Raw genomic sequence first — 20,558 nt, 5'->3', positions numbered from 1 at the left:
TTTTTTGTCCCTACGCTATTATTAACATCAATAACATTCATTTCCAGTCTATTTTGAACACCTCACACCTCATAATATTGTTTTTAGTCCAAAAGGTTGCACTGAGGTAGCTGGATGACTATGCTAAGCGAAACAAGTGGGCGGCACAAACACGTGGCCCATCTAGGAGTGGGCCACGTGGCAGACAGGATGGCAGTTTGAAAAACTAGGCCCCAAAAGGCACAGCGCCGAGACTTATCGCATCACCGATCGACTGCTGCCGGGCACACAGGACGGAACTCAGGAGAGAGATGGGTTCCGCCGAAGCTGATAGGACGTTGTACGTGGGGAACTTAGATCCCAAGGCCACCGAGGAGATCCTGTTCGAGCTGTTTCTGCAGGCTGGTCCTGCAATTAACGTTCAAATTCCAAAGGACAAGGATGGAAAGTCGAAACGATTTGCTTTTGTCAATTTCAAACATGAGGAGTCTGTTCCCTATGGAATGAGTTTGTTAAATGGAATCAAACTCTTTGGGAGGCCGCTGAAAATTCAATTCAGATCAGGAAGCAGCCATGGCTCCGCAGAAGCAAATAGCACAGCCTACTCACCACAAGGAACTGGCAGTTTTACTGGAAACAGTCCATCAACACATGACCGCAGGCATGATGGCAATGGGGAGTTCACGAAATACTCTGAACTTTCACCTCCTGTTCCAAACTATCAGAGATCTTACTCTTCTCTGGACAATCTTCAAAGATAAGCAATGATGAATAACTTCTATAGGTCGGAAACCCCTCATGGATCCAGCACAGCAATGATGGCCCAACCCAGTTACTCGCCATCACATTATCCGCCTCACCAAAGTTGGTACAGTCAAGGATCCGATCATTCTCCCCCACACAGGTGATTCCTCTTCCAGCCACCGATCCAGTAGAAGCCATAGCTCTCATCCTTATCAAAAGAAGAGTTACCACAGTAGCAGAGACGTATACTACAGAGGAGGTCAGGAGGAGCACTATCATGGCACTGGTGGCTGGAGTCCAAACCAGAGAAAAGAGCCTAGGTGGCATTCATCTCGCCACTAATCTGTCATGGTCACGTCTACTTTTTAATGGATCTCTGTTTGGCCAGAATCTCTTTTTTACTTTTACGCAAAAAAATCCCTTCCCTTGAGCTGTTAGGTGTCCTCTAAAGGACCAGAGAATAAAACTGCAAAATATTCTAGTATTATGGGTAGATGGTTATACAGCATACAGGGCAGCCCCTGTAAAAATGATTTGTATGAGCGTACCCCTATAGCGGACAGAGCAGCCCCTGTAAAAATTATTTGTACGAGTGTACCCCTACAGCAGACAGGGCAACCCCTGTAAAAATTATTTGTATGACCGTACCCTTAGAGCAGACAGGGCAGCCCCTATATGGACAAGGACAACAGTAGCCAGCCAGCCCCTATGGTCAGCGTCAGCAGCAGCTCCAAGCTCCCTCCCTCCCTCCCTCTTCACAGTAGCCAGCCAGCAGTACTTTTATTTTTTATGTTTATAACTAAGTCTAACACACAACACTGAGCTCCCAGCTCCCTAACTCTGCACACTCCACAGCCGGAATAAAAAATTACGGAGATCACGGGACCTTTATAGAATCCAAAACCCGCGAGAATCCGACAGTGGGATGATGTTTTTCCTCGATTTCAGATCCGAGCCAGGTGGGAAAACCCGAGTCTGACTCTGTTCCCGGCTCAGATCAGGGGGGGCTTCGGATTATAGAAATCCAGAACCCGCTCATCCCTAATATATATACACATATAGTGTGAACTTTCTGCATAATATTATACTATCAGATCACCGTAATATATAATCAAATCTTTATGACAACTTGTGTATGTAAAATCTTGGCTTTCTGTTACAACTGCAATATATTTTCAGATCACCACAGATATACGCTACCGCTGCACGGAACACCACACTGGGACATCAGCCTCTGCGCCTCAAGCTGTTGGAATAATTGCTCTTGCACTGGAAGCAAAGTAAGTAGTAAATAGTTGTTGGAAAGCTGGGGGCAGCCCAGTATGTAAGTGATGGGCATGCCACCAAAAGTGATGAAAAAGGGACTCGTCTTAAGGATATGCCCCCTTTTCTCGTGGTCATATTCCCTTTTCGGCGCACGCTGGTGCCCTTTTTACGGACCTAGAATGATCACTATATAAGAAAACCTAGGATTAATTTGTTTTTCTTTCACAGCCCTACACTTACTTGGAGGGATGTACAGCACATTGTGGTGCGCGCCTCAAGTCCTGCTAATCTGATTGCCAATGACTGGGTTATAAATGGAGTGGGAAGAAAAGGTAAGTTCACAAAAACAGTTTCTGTATAATAATGTGGAAGAGTGCAGTGCACAATTTGATTGGGGTTTTTACACAATGGTTAATGTACAATTGCACGTAATTCTCTTTATTCTTTTTCCCTCCATCCAGTTAGTCACCATTATGGCTATGGACTTCTCGATGCTGGACGAATGGTGGATCTAGCCCAAAAGTGGGAAACAACACGTCCTCAGAGGAGGTGTTTGGTTAACTTTGTGAATACTCCTCAGTAAGAGACCATTGATCTTTTGTTTCCTCACTAAAATCCATTTCCGGCTGACCTAGTAACCTCTTGCTATTTTTGTTTCTGCACAAACACCATGTCATGTCTTGTACATATGTAAGCTCTAATACAGGGGTCAAGGAACTTTTTTTACCTTTTACCCCAAAATATATTTAGATAAGCCGACGTTACCCCCTTGATTTGAAAGGAAGGAAATCATATAGTAGTGCCCCCATAGTTATGCCCCTGTAGCAGTGCCCCCATATAATGCGCCTGTAGTAGTGCCCCCATATAATGCGCCTGTAGTAGTGCCCCCATATAATGCACCTGTAGTAGTGCCCCCCATATAATGTCCCTGTAGTAGTGCCCCCATATAATGCCCCTGTAGTAGTGCCCCCATATAATGCCCCAGTAGTGCCGCTTGTACAAAAAAAACCAAACACCTTAATCCCCGCTCCTGCATCCGCCGCCGTCCTGTCCGCCCGGCTGCTCCTCGGAACTATGGGAGAGACGTCATGACGTCTCTCCCATAGTGCGCATGGAGAGAGGCGGAAGCTGGAGTTCAGAAGAGAACTCCAGCCTCCGTCTAACGCGGCGCTGCAGGGAAGGAGCCGGGTGCCCGCTGGTAATAACATCTCAGCGGGAGTCCGGCTTAGAGCCTCCCTGCGGCACAGCTGGGCATGCATATGAATCATTCTATATTATAGAATGATTCATATGCATGCCCGGCTGTCCATCCATTACCCCCAGGAATTAAATTTTTACCCCATGTGGGGTAATTTACCCCTGTTCCCTGACCACTGCTCTAGTAATAACCACAATATATATCCCATTGATTGCATAATTTTATGGTCAGTTCCTTGCTAATCATCTTTTTCTGCCTTGTAGACAAGTATCTTCCAGCTTTGTATTAAGTCAAAACATCAGTGCGTGCATTGAGTCACCCAATTATATCTTGTCCTTGGAGCATATCCAAGCCCAAATCTCTCTCAGCTATACCCGTAGGGGTGATCTTGAAATTTACCTCACCAGTCCCAAGGGCACTCGTGCTGTGCTGGTTGCACTGAGGTAAGGATGTGAGTTGTGATACTATCTGACTTGTGTGTGTGTTTGTGTGTGTGTGTACATATGATTTAATTTTATAGGCCGTATGACAGCAGCACCAAAGGGTATAGGAACTGGACTTTCATGAGCACACACACCTGGGATGAAAATCCACAAGGAATGTGGACCCTGGAACTGGTGAACAAAGGGGACTACAATAACAATGGTATGTACCACAACACTTCATTTTGTGCAGAGTTTACTATCTCTTCTAATGTATCTTGTATGATTTTTAACTCTTTTACTGCTAAAGACGAGAAGGATTTGTCCTCCAGATATAACTCATGATGGGAAGGGAGAGTTCAACCACTTCTCAGCAGTACACGCTGTTTAGGGGCCATTAAGGAATACTTACCACTCAATCAGCAATAGACTGGTGTGTATTCCTTCCTTTAGTTTTGGATCAAGGGGATGGAGCTAGGGACTTCATTTTGAGTGTGTTAAATTATCTCTCAGAAGGTTTTTTTCAGCTCCCGCACACTGGGTAAGTAAGATGAGTCCTGAAATTGTGAGATACTCTGAAAGTTTTAATAAATCCCAATTCTGACAACCCACTCTGCACGGGAGCAGGGCCGAACTGGCCATCGGGCACTTTTGGCACATGCCAGAAGAGCCGATGGCCTCAGGGCTGGCTCAAAGTGGGCGGAAGTGCCTCCACCCCACGCCGCCGGATACATGTTATGCGCTCAGGGGGAGGGAAGGGGTGGCGGCAGTGATGAGATGGGGGCGTGTTGCAAGGCCAGGCCCCGTGACTCACGGCACTCCCCTTCGCAAGCACCCGCGCCCAAGGAGCGCACACAGGGCGGACTGCCAGGGTTGAACAACAGCCTTAGTCCGTTCCTGCCTAGTCTTGGGATGTACAGTTAAGTGGCCTAAATTGATGCAGTAGCATGTCTTTTCTCCTAAATGGTATTTATTGTTGGCCTACCCTTATAAGTTCCTCGCATTTCAGTTCTCACTTCAATTAGGAACCAATATAGCTAAAGAGTGCAAATTTGCATCAGGATAAATGATATTGCCATAGTGCCAGCTTTTGCGGGTATGGTTCATTAGATAGACAGTGTATAGGTTAACACCAAATGGTCGACATGCACTATAGGTTGACTGGTACAAAAGGTCGATGTCGGAATAGCCGGCATGAAAATGGTTGACACTTTCTTTTTCTAACCCTAACCATCCCTCCTAGTGCCTAACCCTAACTGTCCCTCCTAGTGCCTAACCCAAACCCTCCAGTAAGTGCCTAACCCTAAAAAAACATGTCGGGCATTCCCATTTTGACCTTTTATATCTGTGCAACTAAACCCATGTTGACCTTTTGTGTGTCGATGTTTTGCACATCTCGAACTATTGTCCCTGTCAACATACTGACTGTCAACCATCTGCTGTCAATCTATTTCTTGTCAACCTTTTTACTGGTGACCTTTCATCTAATTTTCATGGTCTAATTTTTTTAAGCATAAATTAATACAGATGAATGCCAAAACTGTGTACCCACAAAGTGTTTTTGGTGAACTTTAGATGAAAAAAAATGTGCCATCAAATGTTTAAAGTACATTTGCTTGAAAGTTTGATGAATAAACACATTTAGATTTTATGTGCAATGTTGTAAACAAATCAGTGGGATTTTTTGGAAAAAGCAAAGAATGCTGAAAAAAACAAAGTTTTGAGTGAGTACTGCTCAAAAAAGTTATATCTGTGTTGATAGAGACCTTCCCAAAAAGTAGGTGCAATTGAAGTCTCAACAGTGAACACCTTTGTGTGTTTTTGTTTCCTGGCATCCATCATGGGTTAGTTTTTTTTCTTCCCCATATAAGCACTGGTGAGGCCTGTATGTATTACTTAGGCATACTATAACCTGCTTTGGGGAACATGGAACTTCTATAAAAAGTGTTATACTCTTTCCCCTTTTTTGTATAATTTTGCTTTGTAATTTGATTTATTTAGCAACCACCTTTTCCCCATGAAAAAAAAAAATTGGGTGATGGTGGTATGATTTTATGGGACATAAAATCTCTTAATGCATAATTATTTGCAACATCTCTGGGCAGCAGAAATACATTATATGTCCCTGGCATCCCTCCTCTCCCAAATATTCTTATCCTCTCAGAGCCTTTTTTTATGTTGATTTTTACCTGAAAAGGATGCATATGTTGTCTTTAACCTGAAAAGGATGCATATGTTATCTTTAACCTTAGTTCTTCTATTGTTGCTAAGGCCTTGAAAAATTAGACAAAATGATTAAATTGATGGCAGTGATTTTGCTCCCTCCAGTCACAGGACTGAATCATTTTTGTAATAGATGTTTTGAACATTTATTTATATAGCACCAGCTATTTTGTTAAACTTTACAATTGAGAACATCAATCATAAAATAAATTTAATTTAATTAATTCCTTCTAATAGCTCTTTGGGGGTGGCCTACAATAGTTTATTTTTATCAAGAAATTTTTACAGAGGGCACAAATTAGGTCATCATGAGAATAGGAAAATTCCCAAAATTCTTCTAGAAATGCTTCAATTATATATGTACAAAATGGCAGCCAGCAAGTTTGAATGTGCAGAAGTTTCTGATGACTGGTTTTCATTTTGAAGTGGTTCATCTGGAACCCTGTTAAAACATTTTATTCATCCACAGTCTTGTTCAGAGTCTTCCCATTTCACAAAAGAGATATTATTTTCCAGTATGCGGATCAGTTGTTGGAACAGTTCTAGAGACAACTGCCAAGGCTAACCTTTCCTTATTTTTTTAAAAGTTTATTAAAGTAAAGAAATTCAAGATGGAATCTCTTAACAATTTCTGTAGATGTCATGAGACCACCAGACTGGGTATCATCAATATATGGATACTTACAGCTATGTGTCCCAGCTGTACATGTCCAAACATTTTATTACTAAACCATAAACAAATTAAACTCAATTGTTTTTTTCTGAGACTCCAAACATTTTTGGGCTTTCCAGAAGGTACAGCTACAGGCTGCACGCCTCTACAATAAACCATCATTGTTGTCCAGTTCAACACTCCCATCGCTTTTGCACTATCAACCTGGTCAATAACTTTTTTCCACGTAAGTCAAAAATCTAGACTGCAATTTTTGCATTAGGCTTCAAATTTCTTCGTATCTGCTTTCCTGTAGTTTAAAGTTTCATGAGAATATATACTGATTAAAGCACCGTCTTCAAAACTTATAGCATTGGGGATAAGTGTGATTGAAAGCACTTTCAAAATTGTAATGCAGAATGACTCCTCACATCATATTTGATGCTTCAGAAGACCATGTGAATGGGGAGGGAAATTGGGCGTAAATTGTTGTAAAAAAACAAAATGGCGTAATTCCACCCATATGCACATGCACATTTGAGATTCATACAACTCCACATCTGTGTCAACATTGTCAACCTTTTGACTACACACAGTACCATGGGGAAGGACAGAGGGCTTTTAGCAGTCCTAATTATCTTGTTGATCAATACACAAAGAAATTCTACACTGCGCTCAGCAAAAGGCTGTCAAATAAAGGTCCTTTCGTAATGTTGGTAATTACTACATGTATATAGAAAACATCTAGTGTGTATCCTTAAATGCTTGTAATCAACGTACCACTATGCTGAAATTATGACCACATGTGAAATCAATGAATTAATACTCATTTATTGGAAAATAGATAATAGAAAATTATATTTCTTGATGGTAGATCGGATCAAGAATATTGAAGATAAAAATATCTTGCTTAGAAAAATTGACTTGAAAATAAAAAATAAAAAATAAGGAAAAATATATATAGGGAAAAATTATTATGAAAATGATTGGGAAAGAGTACAAGTTCTTTACAGTCACTGGAATCAGCTACTAAATATGACAGTCTCAAACGAATGAATGATTGCGGCGTCCCGCTAATAATACTTATTGTGGAGTTGATGTGGATTTTTGGTGATGGTGAATGTAGTTCTTCCCGGAGTAGGAGTGCGGTAAGGAAGCTGACAGGAGGCTGGGGCTCTCTGGCCGGTTCCTATCACCGCTGGCGGATAGCGGCCGCGCGCCCGAGTGACCGGAAAGACGTCCTCTCCCGCCTGGCAGTGGGGGTCAGGGCCTATGGCGGGGATATGCGGTTGTGGTTTGCACCAGACGCCGCAATCCCCTCCAAGGTGAGATGCACTTACCTCCTTGGATCCGTCAGCTTCACCATTCCTCCTCCTTGCCGACTGGTGTGCTCCTCGGCGGCTGCTTCCGACTTCGACTTCCGGGTCTGGTCACGTGATCGTGGCTGTGCAGAATAGATATCCATGTGGGTATAGTAGCTAATTCCTTCTGGATGCAAAATAAATGTAGGGTTCTCTCCAAAGCGTTTCAGCTTCTGTGAAGCCTTCTTCAAGGAATGATGTAACACTGCTCTGATCTGTCCTGGATATATAGGGAGATCTCTTATGTTGACAGGTGTTCAGTAAATTTCTTTGATCTAATTGGTTCTTCCTGTGTTGTCATAGTAACCAGGAAATGTCACTCAAACACATGCTTGATCTTTTTAAAGGTGCCTGACACATGTAGATAGATGTTATCCAATCATTTGTGTGGGCAAATTGGTATGTAAACATATGTATCTCTTAGGACACGTATGTATAACTGAAATGTGAAATTGAATAGACATAGCTACACAATAAAATTATAATTATAAATGTAAAGAAAAAAATCTAATAAAATTGCATTTAAAATTAAAAATAATTAAATTTAAAATAAATTTGAATATAAATAAGTATAGATCAAGGTTGGGTTGAGATTAAAAGATTATCCTAATCGAGGTGACTACAGGCATACGAATTAAGTTGGCAAAATAAATCAATAAATAAACATATATTTCTTGATAGTATTATTAATAGTGTAGCTATATTATTCCTATTGAGACAATGGTGTATTATTATAAGAGACTAACTTGGTTGCATCACTCTTATTCGTTACATCTGTGAAAATAATTTCTCACTTTTTACAAATGATAGCTTTTACTTCATTATCTACGTTATGTCCCTGAGGAGCAAAGGTTTTTAATTTATACATCCATTGTAGTTCTGCTACATTAATTTTGTGATTGAAATCTCCCCCCCTCCAATTTGGTGTCACTTCTTCTAATCCCAAAAATTTAAGGGATTTTGGGTCGCTGTTATGATGAACCTTAAAATGGTGTGAAAGGTTATGTTCTTCTACCCCTTTCCTGATGTTTCTAATGTGTTCACTCACACGCATTTTTAATGATCTTACAGTTCTACCTATGTATTGTTTTTGGCAGTCACATTCCAACATATAAATAATCCCTTTGCTATTGCATGTCATTCTGTGTTTTATTTCATATTTTTTTCCCGTTACATTGGATTTGAATGTAGTAATTGGTATTGTGCTCCTTGTTTTTGCGTTAGTGCAGCCTGGACAGGTACCACAATAAAAAAAACCTTTTCTTGGTGCAATGTCCCCAATGGTAGCTTGTTTCAATGTTCTTGGTGGAATGTGGTTCTGCACTATCTTTTGTCTTAAATCTGGTGCTTTCCTGTAAACTACTCTAGGTCTCGATGGTATGTGTTCTACTAAAGATACGTCACCTAACAGGATAGGCCATCTTTTCTTAAGAATGTTTTAATTCATTTGCTTGTTTAGAATATTGCGTAATGAATAAAAGTTCTTGTTCGACTGTACCTTTATTTTTTTCTTTATACCTCAAAAGGTCATCTCTGTTTCTGTCCTCTGCCTCTTTCTGTGCTTGCTCTATAATCGTTTTGTCATATTTTTTCTCTATAAGGGCTGTACTGAGATCTCGTCCTTGTGTTTTGAAGTCTTCTAATTTTGAGCAATTTCTCCTTAATCTCAGGAACTGTCCTTTTGGAATAGTCTGTAACCAGGTTGGATGATGCCAGCTAGTAGACAGGATATAGCTATTTACATCTACTGTTTTTTTGAATGTATTGGTATGTATTCTACTGTCCTCTATGAATATATTTAAATCCAAAAATTCAACTTGTTTTTTACTGTAATTGGCAGTGAATTTTAGATTATTGGAATTGTCATTCAGAGTAGCGATAAAGTCCATTAAAGTATTTTCTTCTCCTCGCCAGATGAAGAACACGTCATCAATATATCTTTTCCAGAGTACGAGACTTGCCCCAAGCTTGTGGTCACACCACACATGGTGGTCCTCCCACCAACCCATAAATAGGTTGGCATAGCTTGGGGCAAATCTCGTACCCATCGCCGTGCCTGTGGTTTGTATGTAAAATTGATTATCAAACCAAACATAGTTATGTTTGAGGATAAAATTAATGCTGTCAAGAGGACAGTAGAACACATACCAATACATTCAAAAAAACAGTAGATGTAAATAGCTATATCCTGTCTACTAGCTGGCATCATCCAACCTGGTTACAGACTATTCCAAAAGGACAGTTCCTGAGATTAAGGAGAAATTGCTCAAAATTAGAAGACTTCAAAACACAAGGACGAGATCTCAGTACAGCCCTTATAGAGAAAAAATATGACAAAACCATTATAGAGCAAGCACAGAAAGAGACAGAGGACAGAAACAGAGATGACCTTTTGAGGTATAAAGAAAAAAATAAAGGTACAGTCGAACAAGAACTTTTATTCATTACGCAATATTCTAAACAAGCAAATGAATTAAAACATATTCTTAAGAAAAGATGGCCTATCCTGTTAGGTGACGTATCTTTAGTAGAACACATACCATCGAGACCTAGAGTAGTTTACAGGAAAGCACCAGATTTAAGACAAAAGATAGTCCAGAACCACATTCCACCAAGAACATTGAAACAAGCTACCATTGGGGACATTGCACCAAGAAAAGGGTTTTTTTTATTGTGGTACCTGTCCAGGCTGCACTAACGCAAAAACAAGGAGCACAATACCAATTACTACATTCAAATCCAATGTAACGGGAAAAAAATATGAAATAAAACACAGAATGACATGCAATAGCAAAGGGATTATTTATATGTTGGAATGTGACTGCCAAAAACAATACATAGGTAGAACTGTAAGATCATTAAAAATGCGTGTGAGTGAACACATTAGAAACATCAGGAAAGGGGTAGAAGAACATAACCTTTCACACCATTTTAAGGTTCATCATAACAGCGACCCAAAATCCCTTAAATTTTTGGGATTAGAAGAAGTGACACCAAATTGGAGGGGGGGAGATTTCAATCACAAAATTAATGTAGCAGAACTACAATGGATGTATAAATTAAAAACCTTTGCTCCTCAGGGACATAACGTAGATAATGAAGTAAAAGCTATCATTTGTAAAAAGTGAGAAATTATTTTCACAGATGTAACGAATAAGAGTGATGCAACCAAGTTAGTCTCTTATAATAATACACCATTGTCTCAATAGGAATAATATAGCTACACTATTAATAATACTATCAAGAAATATATGTTTATTTATTGATTTATTTTGCCAACTTAATTCGTATACCTGTAGTCACCTCGATTAGGATAATCTTTTAATCTCAACCCAACCTTGATCTATACTTATTTTTATTCAAATTTATTTTAAATTTAATTATTTTTAATTTTAATAGCAATTTTATTTGATTTTTTCTTTACATTTATAATTATAATTTTATTGTGTAGCTATGTCTATTCAATTTCACATTTTAGTTATACATACGTGTCCTAAGAGATACATATGTTTACATACCAATTTGCCCACACAAATGATTGGATAACATCTATCTACATGTGTCAGGCACCTTTAAAAAGATCAAGCATGTGTTTGAGTGACATTTCCTGGTTACTATGACAACACAGGAAGAACCAATTAGATCAAAGAAATTTACTGAACACCTGTCAACATAAGAGATCTCCCTATATATCCAGGACAGATCAGAGCAGTGTTACATCATTCCTTGAAGAAGGCTTCACAGAAGCTGAAACTCGTTGGAGAGAACCCTACATTTATTTTGCATCCAGAAGGAATTAGCTACTATACCCACACGGATATCTATTCTGCACAGCCACGATCACATGACCAGACCCGGAAGTCGAAGTCGGAAGCAGCCGCCGAGGAGAACACCAGCCGGCAAGGAGGAGGAACGGTGAAGCTGACGGATCCAAGGAGGTAAGTGCATCTCACCTTGGAGGGGATTGCGGCGTCTGGTGCAAACCACAACCGCATATCCCCGCCATAGGCCCTGACCCCCACTGCCAGGCGGGAGAGGACGTCCGTCCGGTCACTCGCCAGTGGTGATAGGAACCGGCCAGAGAGCCCCAGCCTCCTGTCAGCTTCCTTACCGCACTCCTACTCCGGGAAGAACTACATTCACCATCACCAAAAATCCACATCAACACCACAATAAGTATTATTAGCGGGACGCCGCAATCATTCATTCGTTTGAGACTGTCATATTTAGTAGCTGATTCCAGTGACTGTAAAGAACTTGTACTCTTTCCCAATCATTTTCATAATAATTTTTCCCTATATATATTTTTCCTTATTTTTTATTTTTATTGTTTATTTTCAAGTCAATTTTTCTAAGCAAGATATTTTTAACTTCAATATTCTTGATCCGATCTACCATCAAGAAATATAATTTTCTATTTTCCAATAAATGAGTATTAATTCATTGATTTCACATGTGGTCATAATTTCAGCATAGTGGTACGTTGATTACAAGCATTTAAGGATACACACTAGATGTTTTCTATATACATGTAGTAATTACCAACATTACGAAAGGACCTTTATTTGACAGCCTTTTGCTGAGCGCAGTGTAGAATTTCTTTGTTTATTGTTGATGGTAGAGTCAGCTACCATACACAGCAGCTCGCAATTAGCATAAACCATCTATATTCAGTGCGCAGATACTCCTACCATTTTCCATCTTGTTGATCAATAAGTATGCTGCAGTGAATGGACACCAGGAATATAATATAAGATTTTGGTGTGTTTTTTTTTTTTTCTTTAAAACAAGCCTGCATCTTTATACAGACATGGACAAATATGTTGGTACTCTTATAAATCATTGAAACAATACATCATTCCTACTGAAGTGATTAAATGAAAAGCCATTGTCTCATGTATACCAGCATGCCTTTGCTATGTCAGTGAATAAAGCAAAGAAACGGAAAAGAGGCAAATCATTGCTTATGCTCCACAGATATTCTAAAATGGTCTGGACAGATTTGTTGGTACCCCTATAAAATATAATAAATAATGTGATTATAGTGATATTTCAAATTCATTGTTTTCTTGAATTAGCATCACACACGCCTTCAATCTTCTAATCAGTCATTCAGTGTATTTAAATGGAGCAGAGTAGTCACTCTGCTGTTTAGTATCATCTTGTGCACCACACTGAACATGCACCAATAAAAGCAAAGGAGAGAGTTGTCCAAGGGGATTAGAATGAAAATGTTAGACAAGCATGGTAAAGGTAAATGCTGTAAGACTATCTCCAAGTAGTTTGATTTTCTTGTGACTTTAGTTGCAATTATTAAGAAGTCCATGGGACTGTAGCCAACCTCCCTGATGTTGCCACAAGAGGAAAATCGACCCCAGATTTAACAGAAGGATAAAGAGAATGGTAGAAATAGAGCCAAGGAAAACTTCCAAAGAGATACAAGCTGAACTCCAAGGTCAAGGTACGTCAGTGTCTGATCACACTATCCAACACTTTTTGAGCAACAGTGGACATCATGGAAGAAGACCCAGGAGGATTCCACTTTTGGTAAAATAACATAAAAAGCCAGACTGGAATTTGCTAAAATGCACATTGACATGCCCTCTGAACACATCAGTCAGAACTGGAGCTTTTTGGCAAGTCACATTAGCTCTATGTTCACAGATGGGAAAAATTAAACTTTCAAATAAAAGAAAACCATACCTACTGTGATACATGGAGGAGGCTTGATTATGTTATGGGGCTGCTGACACGGCGTGCCTTGAATCTGTACAGGGCATAATGAAATCTCAACACTATAAAGGCATTCTGGAGCAAAACCTATGGTTCACTGTCCGAAAGCGCTTTTTCAGTCGCAGATCATGGGGCCTTCAATGACCCAAAACACACAGCTAAATGCACTCAAGAATGTATAAGAACAAAGCATTGACCTATTCTGATTTCTGAGCCCTAATCTGAATCCTATCAAACATTCACTAGAAAGAGATGAAACATGCAGTCTAGAGAAGGCATCCATTAAACCTGAGACAGATGGAGCAGTTTGCTCAGGAAGATTGAGACAAACTATTTTGACAGGTGCAAAAATCTCAAAATACAATATTGTAGAGGCAACCTGCGCCCTCCAGACTGCAGCTCAGTCACACACCCAGAGTGCACCACAACTCCAAACCTTAAAATAAAAACAAAACTGGTGGTTCAATAAGCGCTGTCTTCCAGGACCACGCGAAAGTCCATACGAGAGTCCTCCTTGATTGGGACTGTCACTCAAAGACAAAAAGGGAAATACACCAGCAAATTATGCTAATCTTGTTCAGTATTTCTATTGATATGGAGTCTTGATTCCACGACTCACCTTCTTAATAAACAAAACGTTCCTATCAAGGTATCTTTGTGTTCAGAATGTATCTCATACACTATATTGAGATTTTTCCATACATTCCCACCAGGAACCCTTCAGTAAACCAACTCACCTGAAATCAGGCATCAATGTCCATATAAAGGTGTCTTTGTTCAAGATGGTAAATGGTTCTTGGCAATCAAAAAAGTTCTTTGTCCAAAATCATTCAAAGGTATAAAATTTATTAAGACAAGACCAAAAAATTGGTAAATACATAAAACACATTCACCACTAGAACTAAGTGGAGAATAAGTGACAAGAATAAAAAATGGAAAAAATACCAAAAAGTTCCTGGTGGGAATGTATGGAAAAATCTCAATATAGTGTATGAGATACATTCTGAACACAAAGATACCTTGATAGGAACGTTTTGTTTATTAAGGAGGTGAGTCGTGGAATCAAGACTCCATATCAATAGAAATACTGAACAAGATTAGCATAATTTGCTGGTGTATTTCCCTTTTTGTCAGGTGCAAAAATCTAATTGAGAGCGACAGAAATCGCTAACTTGCAGTGATTGCCTCTAAAGGTTGTGCAACCAATTATTTGGTTAAGGGTCCCATCATTTGTGTCCATGCCTTATTCATTTGTTTTATTTAAAATATTCTGTTGAATCAAACATGAAATGCACATTCTGATTTCTATTAAATATGTAATAAACAATTATGGATGCCAATTACTTTTGCCAGTTTCAAGTTAGTGCGGAGAATAAATTAGGGTTCTTTTTTCATGGAAGGGTACCAACAACTTTGCCCACGTCTGTAGTAAATCCTTACTCTTCAAAAGGTTCATCATTGGCTTTGTCACCTTTTGTATCTTCCATTTGTTTTCCAAATTGTGAATTTCACTTTCTGAAATGGAACTGCACTGTTACATAATTAATTCTATGCAGATTGAATTATATTCAGTTGTAGAAGCTTGAAACAGTTTGCATGCATGTCAGCAGCTATGTATTAAGGCTAGACGAAGGCACAGTACATTCTTATTTCTCACTGGATAATTTATTTTTTTTGCTTTACTTTGACAAATGTCTTTGCTCATATTTGCTGTTTTTGAGCCATCTTTAACCTAACCTTACCTGTTTGTCTAAGGATTATTGTACAGTTTTGTGCTCCTTCTGTATGGAACCAATGAAGACTTGATGGCTAGAAAAATACAGAATCCTGTGCTAAGAAAATGTGTAACTTCTGATCTCAATGGAACATGCCTGGGTAAGTTGCACACATACAGTATACTACATATACACAGAGTTGCCGACTTTCAGCCCCTCCTTCCAGGGGGAGTGTCATGTCAAAAGGAGGCGTGGCCAAGCAAATGATGTGTCAGTGGGGGCGGGGCATGGGTGTGACAATGCGATCGTGGCCCCACCCCCTCTTCACAATGCCGAGATTAATGGCATTGTGATGCAGGGGGCAGGGCCACGATGACACGACTCAGCGCAAATCGTGTCACCGCTTCCCGGAATCGTGTCACTGTCGGGGATCATACTGTATTTGCACGGAGGGGCCAGATGGGTCACCGGGGACCGGGAGACTTGCCTGCCTTTCAGGGGGACCGGGAGACTTGCCTGCCTTTCAGGGGGACCGGGAGCGGCACCCTATTTTTGGGAGTTTCACAGCCGAAGCAGGAGGGTAGGCAAATATGCATACACAAACATGCATATATTTATACTAACACTGAAGTACTACTTGAAGGAGTATCCACTTTAGCAGAATCCCCACTATTCTACTTTCATTTAACCCTCTCTAGTGGGGGGATCCATTGCTACATGGATTTGGAACCCAGTTGAACCTTGCTGACAGTTTACTGAAGACGTCACACTCAGGTTGACTTTCAGGTCCATAGTTTGTGTGTACATGGAAACTGACTGAATTGGCCACAACTCTGACCAATCAGCTGCTGTGATGCACACCCCATTGAACTGCTAGGATGAGTTCTTAAATAGGCTTAAGTAAAAGTTTATGTCAAACCTTAGTTCTGCTGGTGTTATTGTATATGAGTGATGCATTCTATTTTTTGGGAGGAGGGGAGAAAATCTTGTACTGTACATAAGAGTATATTTTGTAAGGGTATATCAGTACAGTAATGTTTTGCTATATACACAATGCAGGGCGTTCACAAGAGCATTATTTAAGATCCCATTTATTTTTTCTAGAGTGTGAGAGGCCATTTTATGCCGTTGGACGCCTCTGCCTTTCCTATTGTCCTCCGAAATACTTCAAGACCCTACAGCAAGTGAAGAAAACAGCGAAAGTGCCACAGATCTATCGCACGGCTATAGTCTGTGCCCCTTGTCACCCTTCCTGCTATACATGCAGGGGCCACTCTGCCAATAACTGCACTGTCTGCCCACCTTTTGCTACGTATAATTCACAGGAGCATTCCTGCTCACAACCTCACTTTCCAAGGACAGATCTCAGTACTGGTGATTCTTTGAAAAACACCCAAATTGCAGTAATAGTAGCCATGGTTATAGGGATGACTTTCTTTTTTTCTTGCCTAATTTGCTTCCTCTACTGGCTCCTGAGAAGGAGAATATCTGTGTACAGACATTCCCTTCCTAAGACACCCCATTCACCTATAGTTGAAATGTCCAGATTACACCCAGTGAATGAGGAGGCTACTGATGAAACACGCAGATTTCTCCCATCCACCGAGAGTGATGGGGAGAGTAGCCCCAAGGAGGAGCCTTGATAGAAACGGACTATGATGTTACATGAATGAGGTTCACATTACTTGTTTGTGGGATTTCTAATTTAGGTTACTACTGCATCTACACAACCAGATGGGGGTAATCAAATTTATGTAAAACATGAGCCATGAAATGAAAGGCTGCGAGTTTAGAATTATAGTCCAGAAATAAAAATAATACTGCAGCATGTATTTGTGTATTCTTTTAGAGTGTCTGTCTTTTTATTTGCGACAATAGTGCATACATTCATTTAGAGAAATAAGAAAAGTGGAATAGATGTGATATTGTATTTCATATCAATTATGTCACTTAATGCCCAGACATGTATATTTTCATGTACAGTGTAACAGATCACCTGAGCGATGGATCGGCATAGACACCAATCTGCTGCCCGACATACCTGGCCACATGAACCGGAAGTGACATCACTGTCGCCCCTACACACAGGCAGATGCTCCAATATATCTGCATAATATAACAGCTGTGCTGCAGGGCCAACCTGATTTGTACACACCTGCCAATCAGAGCCGTAACTAGATATTTTGGTGCCCTGTGTGAGAAAGAGCATTGGTGCCTCAATATTGTGCTTTTATTGTGGCTGGAACATGCCCTAGAACCAGTCACCAATGAGCTGAGCTTTCCAAGCTTGATCCTCCTCTCCTGTCTTCCATCATCCTCCCTTCTCTAAACCTGTCCTCTCATTCTAGTGCCCTTCCTGTCTTCTCCACTACTGCCCTCTCTGCACCACTTTGTCTCCAGGCATTAACTTTAGAAACCAGGGGGGTGGCTTGGGAGGGGGGTAAAGTTAAAGGTTATATGGGAGGTGTGGTTTTGTTGTTTTAATATGTGCTTCCATGGATAAGTTAAAGGTTGAGTTACAGTATTAAGCATGCCAAGTCTAGTGTAAGTAGTGCCTGGTTGATAATAGTCATGGAGAAAAAACAAAGAACAAAACAGATCTGTATTTTTATGTATGTGTATGTATATATTCTGCATATAGATATACACACACACCAAACAAATACAAATAGGGCGCCAAAATGATATAAAATGGAATCCAACTAGTGTAACCTCTTTGGTGTGCACTTATATGCATTTAAATGACTCAACAATTCATCAACATAAATGGTTCTTCTTTAATCAACCAGAAAGGTAGGGAAAGAATTCTTAGTTGAAATCACTCCCACTTGGAATTTTCATCCTTTGATTGATTAATGGATGTGTATCTCTTTATGGATCCTGGAATCAGACCGTCATTCCAAGAAATCACACAAAAAAAAGGTCCATTGGCCGCACGTTAAGTACTATTTAAAATGCTTATTTTTAAACAATTATTACATTTAAGAACATGCTTACCTATGATAGCATAAAATGCAGTGTTGCCCCACAAGTAGTTAAATGTTATTAGCCTTCTGTCTCACCCTAACTAGGTGTGAGCTCCTGACAGTGGCTAACACCCCATGGTGGGTATTTCTGCAAAGTCACACGATAGGTTTCGTCTTATAACAATACTTCTTCAGTGGTAAAACAGATGGCAAATGGAATTGTATCTTACTATCACACAGAATCTGCAACTTAACTGCCAGTTTTGAAATGTGTTCTCTAGTCTGTCAGCAGAATCTGTTTTACCCCTGAAGAAGCCGTGATGTGATCAAGTCTTCTAAGGTGAAACGCACATTATCTTCTCATGGCAACGGCACATGTGAATCGGACCTACAGTTCCTCTCCGAACTCCCCTCGGTCAGTTATTCCCAACTCCAGGTACCCTCTCAGTAGTGACCACAGAGTTCTGCTCTGCAATGTCCTTTGATATCATTACACTACAGCTGTGGACACACTGACAGTAGAAGTGCACTATCTTTTCTCCCCTCTGTTCTCTCACCTGTCATCCTCAGAAACTGCATGATGACGTTACAGCAGAAACAGGGGCATTTAGGCACACTGAATCTTCTCTTACTACACTCTATCTGAGATTAGCCGGCTATTATAATTTACATTGGCAAACTTGCATTAGCCAAGCCTATATTTACATCCAATATTTCACCCAATTAGGAGGTTTAAAATAAGGAAAGTTACACCTCTGATATTCACATACCTTTTATAGATGTTCCAGAGTGATCTCTGAAATAAGAAATGTATCCAAGTGACTTACAGCTACTACGCATTAGAACTATATCTGTTTGATTATATTAAACCTATATTTGCAGGATATACTATTTATTTCCCCTTGAAGTAAGAAATGTGGAACATATTTGTGTTATCTAGCACCACTAATGTGGGAGCAGTGTGATTCTCTTGTATCTTTCTACTGCTGCTGTTTTAAACCATCATTTTATTGAAAGTATAAAATTAGGTACAAAATATTGAATAAGAATAAGAACATGGGAATAATGTTCACAACAATTAAACTCATCTGATAGGAATCAAATGAGGGAGAGCGAGTCAAGAAGGAGAAGAGGAGGGAAAGATCAACAGTAAGGGCATATGGCATTATGAAGCCTATACCAGGATGACCAGACTACATGAAATGTATCCACTGTGTTTTGGGGTGCTGCTTCCAAGCCCTAGCAATTTAATATTTTGAAGCACAAGTTATGTATAGGATCAGTATGTTGATGTGTTTGGGTAACTGGCAGATTAGGGCACATAGTATCAAGACCGGGGCGAGGGAGTGGCCAATGGGGTTATAGTGGCTATGAGTGATTGGACCATCGCCCAAAAGAGTCTGATTTGTGGACAAGTCCACTAAATGTGGAAAAAGGATCCCACCTGGCCACATTGATGCCAACATAATTCAGATGGCATTCTGGGACAAGGTACCAACGGGTATAAACCTTATAGGAGTTCCCCTAAATGATACGAATTCAGCATTTTGATATGTTTGAGCAAATTGCCTCTCTGGTATCCTCACCCAGGGATGTTCTCAGCTCTGTCTCCCAGTAAATCTCATGAGTGGCTAGAGGTGGGTGGTCTAGGGTTAAAATAGAGTGGTATAATTGGGAGATAATACCTCCGTCCATGGGACGGTAATTGCAAAGGTGTTCCATTGCTGTGGGGTTGCAGAAGGAACCTGGTGCATACTTGCCTAACCTCCCGATTTGGTCGGGAGCCTCCCGAAAATCGGGGGTGCCGCTCCCGACCTCCCGGGAAAGCAGGCAAGCCTCCCGCGATCAGCGACACGTCCGCCCCCCCTGCACTTACTATAAAAATCCCGGCAGCGGAGGGGCCAATGACACGATTCGCGCTGAATCGCGTCATCACGGCCCCGCCCCCTGCCTCACAATGCCTTTAAAAACGGCATTGTAAAGAGGGGGCGATGACGCAATCGCAATGACTCCCCCATGCCCCGCCCCAAAATGCATGTCGCCGCCGGGCCATGCCCCCTTTTTGCCGTGACCCGCCCCCCGCCAAGAAAGCCCGACAGCTCCCTCCCGGAAGGAGGGAGTGAAACGTCGGCATGTATGACCTGGTGCAATAAGGGAGGAGGTGACGAACTCCTGAATTTGTACATACTGATAGAAGTAGGAGTGTGGTAGAAGATGCCTCTCCTGGATTTCTGCAATAGATTTGCCAAGGATATGGTGGAAACGGATGATTCTAGCTGCAGTCCAGATGGAGGCCACG

At 40.6% G+C, this 20,558-nt stretch overlaps 1 protein-coding gene and 1 pseudogene across 2 annotated transcripts in view; both read left to right on the top strand.

Moving 5' to 3' along the window:
- The window catches only part of LOC148454108 (proprotein convertase subtilisin/kexin type 4-like), a 109,444-nt gene extending 92,338 nt beyond the window's left edge, over nt 1-17,106 (top strand). For both annotated transcript variants that reach the window (XM_088461307.1, XM_088461306.1), the window contains 7 exons: nt 1,903-2,003; nt 2,218-2,321; nt 2,451-2,568; nt 3,451-3,630; nt 3,708-3,832; nt 15,334-15,453; nt 16,398-17,106. In XM_088461307.1, the coding sequence (XP_088317433.1) occupies nt 1,903-2,003; nt 2,218-2,321; nt 2,451-2,568; nt 3,451-3,630; nt 3,708-3,832; nt 15,334-15,453; nt 16,398-16,936 (1,287 nt within the window). In that variant the 3' untranslated portion in view covers nt 16,937-17,106. The remainder of the gene's footprint in view (nt 1-1,902; nt 2,004-2,217; nt 2,322-2,450; nt 2,569-3,450; nt 3,631-3,707; nt 3,833-15,333; nt 15,454-16,397) is intronic.
- LOC148454109 (RNA-binding protein 7 pseudogene) lies at nt 291-1,065 on the top strand (annotated as a pseudogene).
- Nucleotides 17,107-20,558: the final 3,452 nt, after the last annotated feature.

This window comes from Taudactylus pleione, unplaced genomic scaffold, assembly GCF_031769625.1.
Source record: "Taudactylus pleione unplaced genomic scaffold, aTauple2 ptg001032l, whole genome shotgun sequence".
In the NCBI taxonomy this organism is placed as follows: domain Eukaryota; kingdom Metazoa; phylum Chordata; class Amphibia; order Anura; family Myobatrachidae; genus Taudactylus; species Taudactylus pleione.
Note: the sequence above shows the minus strand (reverse complement) of the source record. Positions and strands in the feature narration are given on the sequence as shown.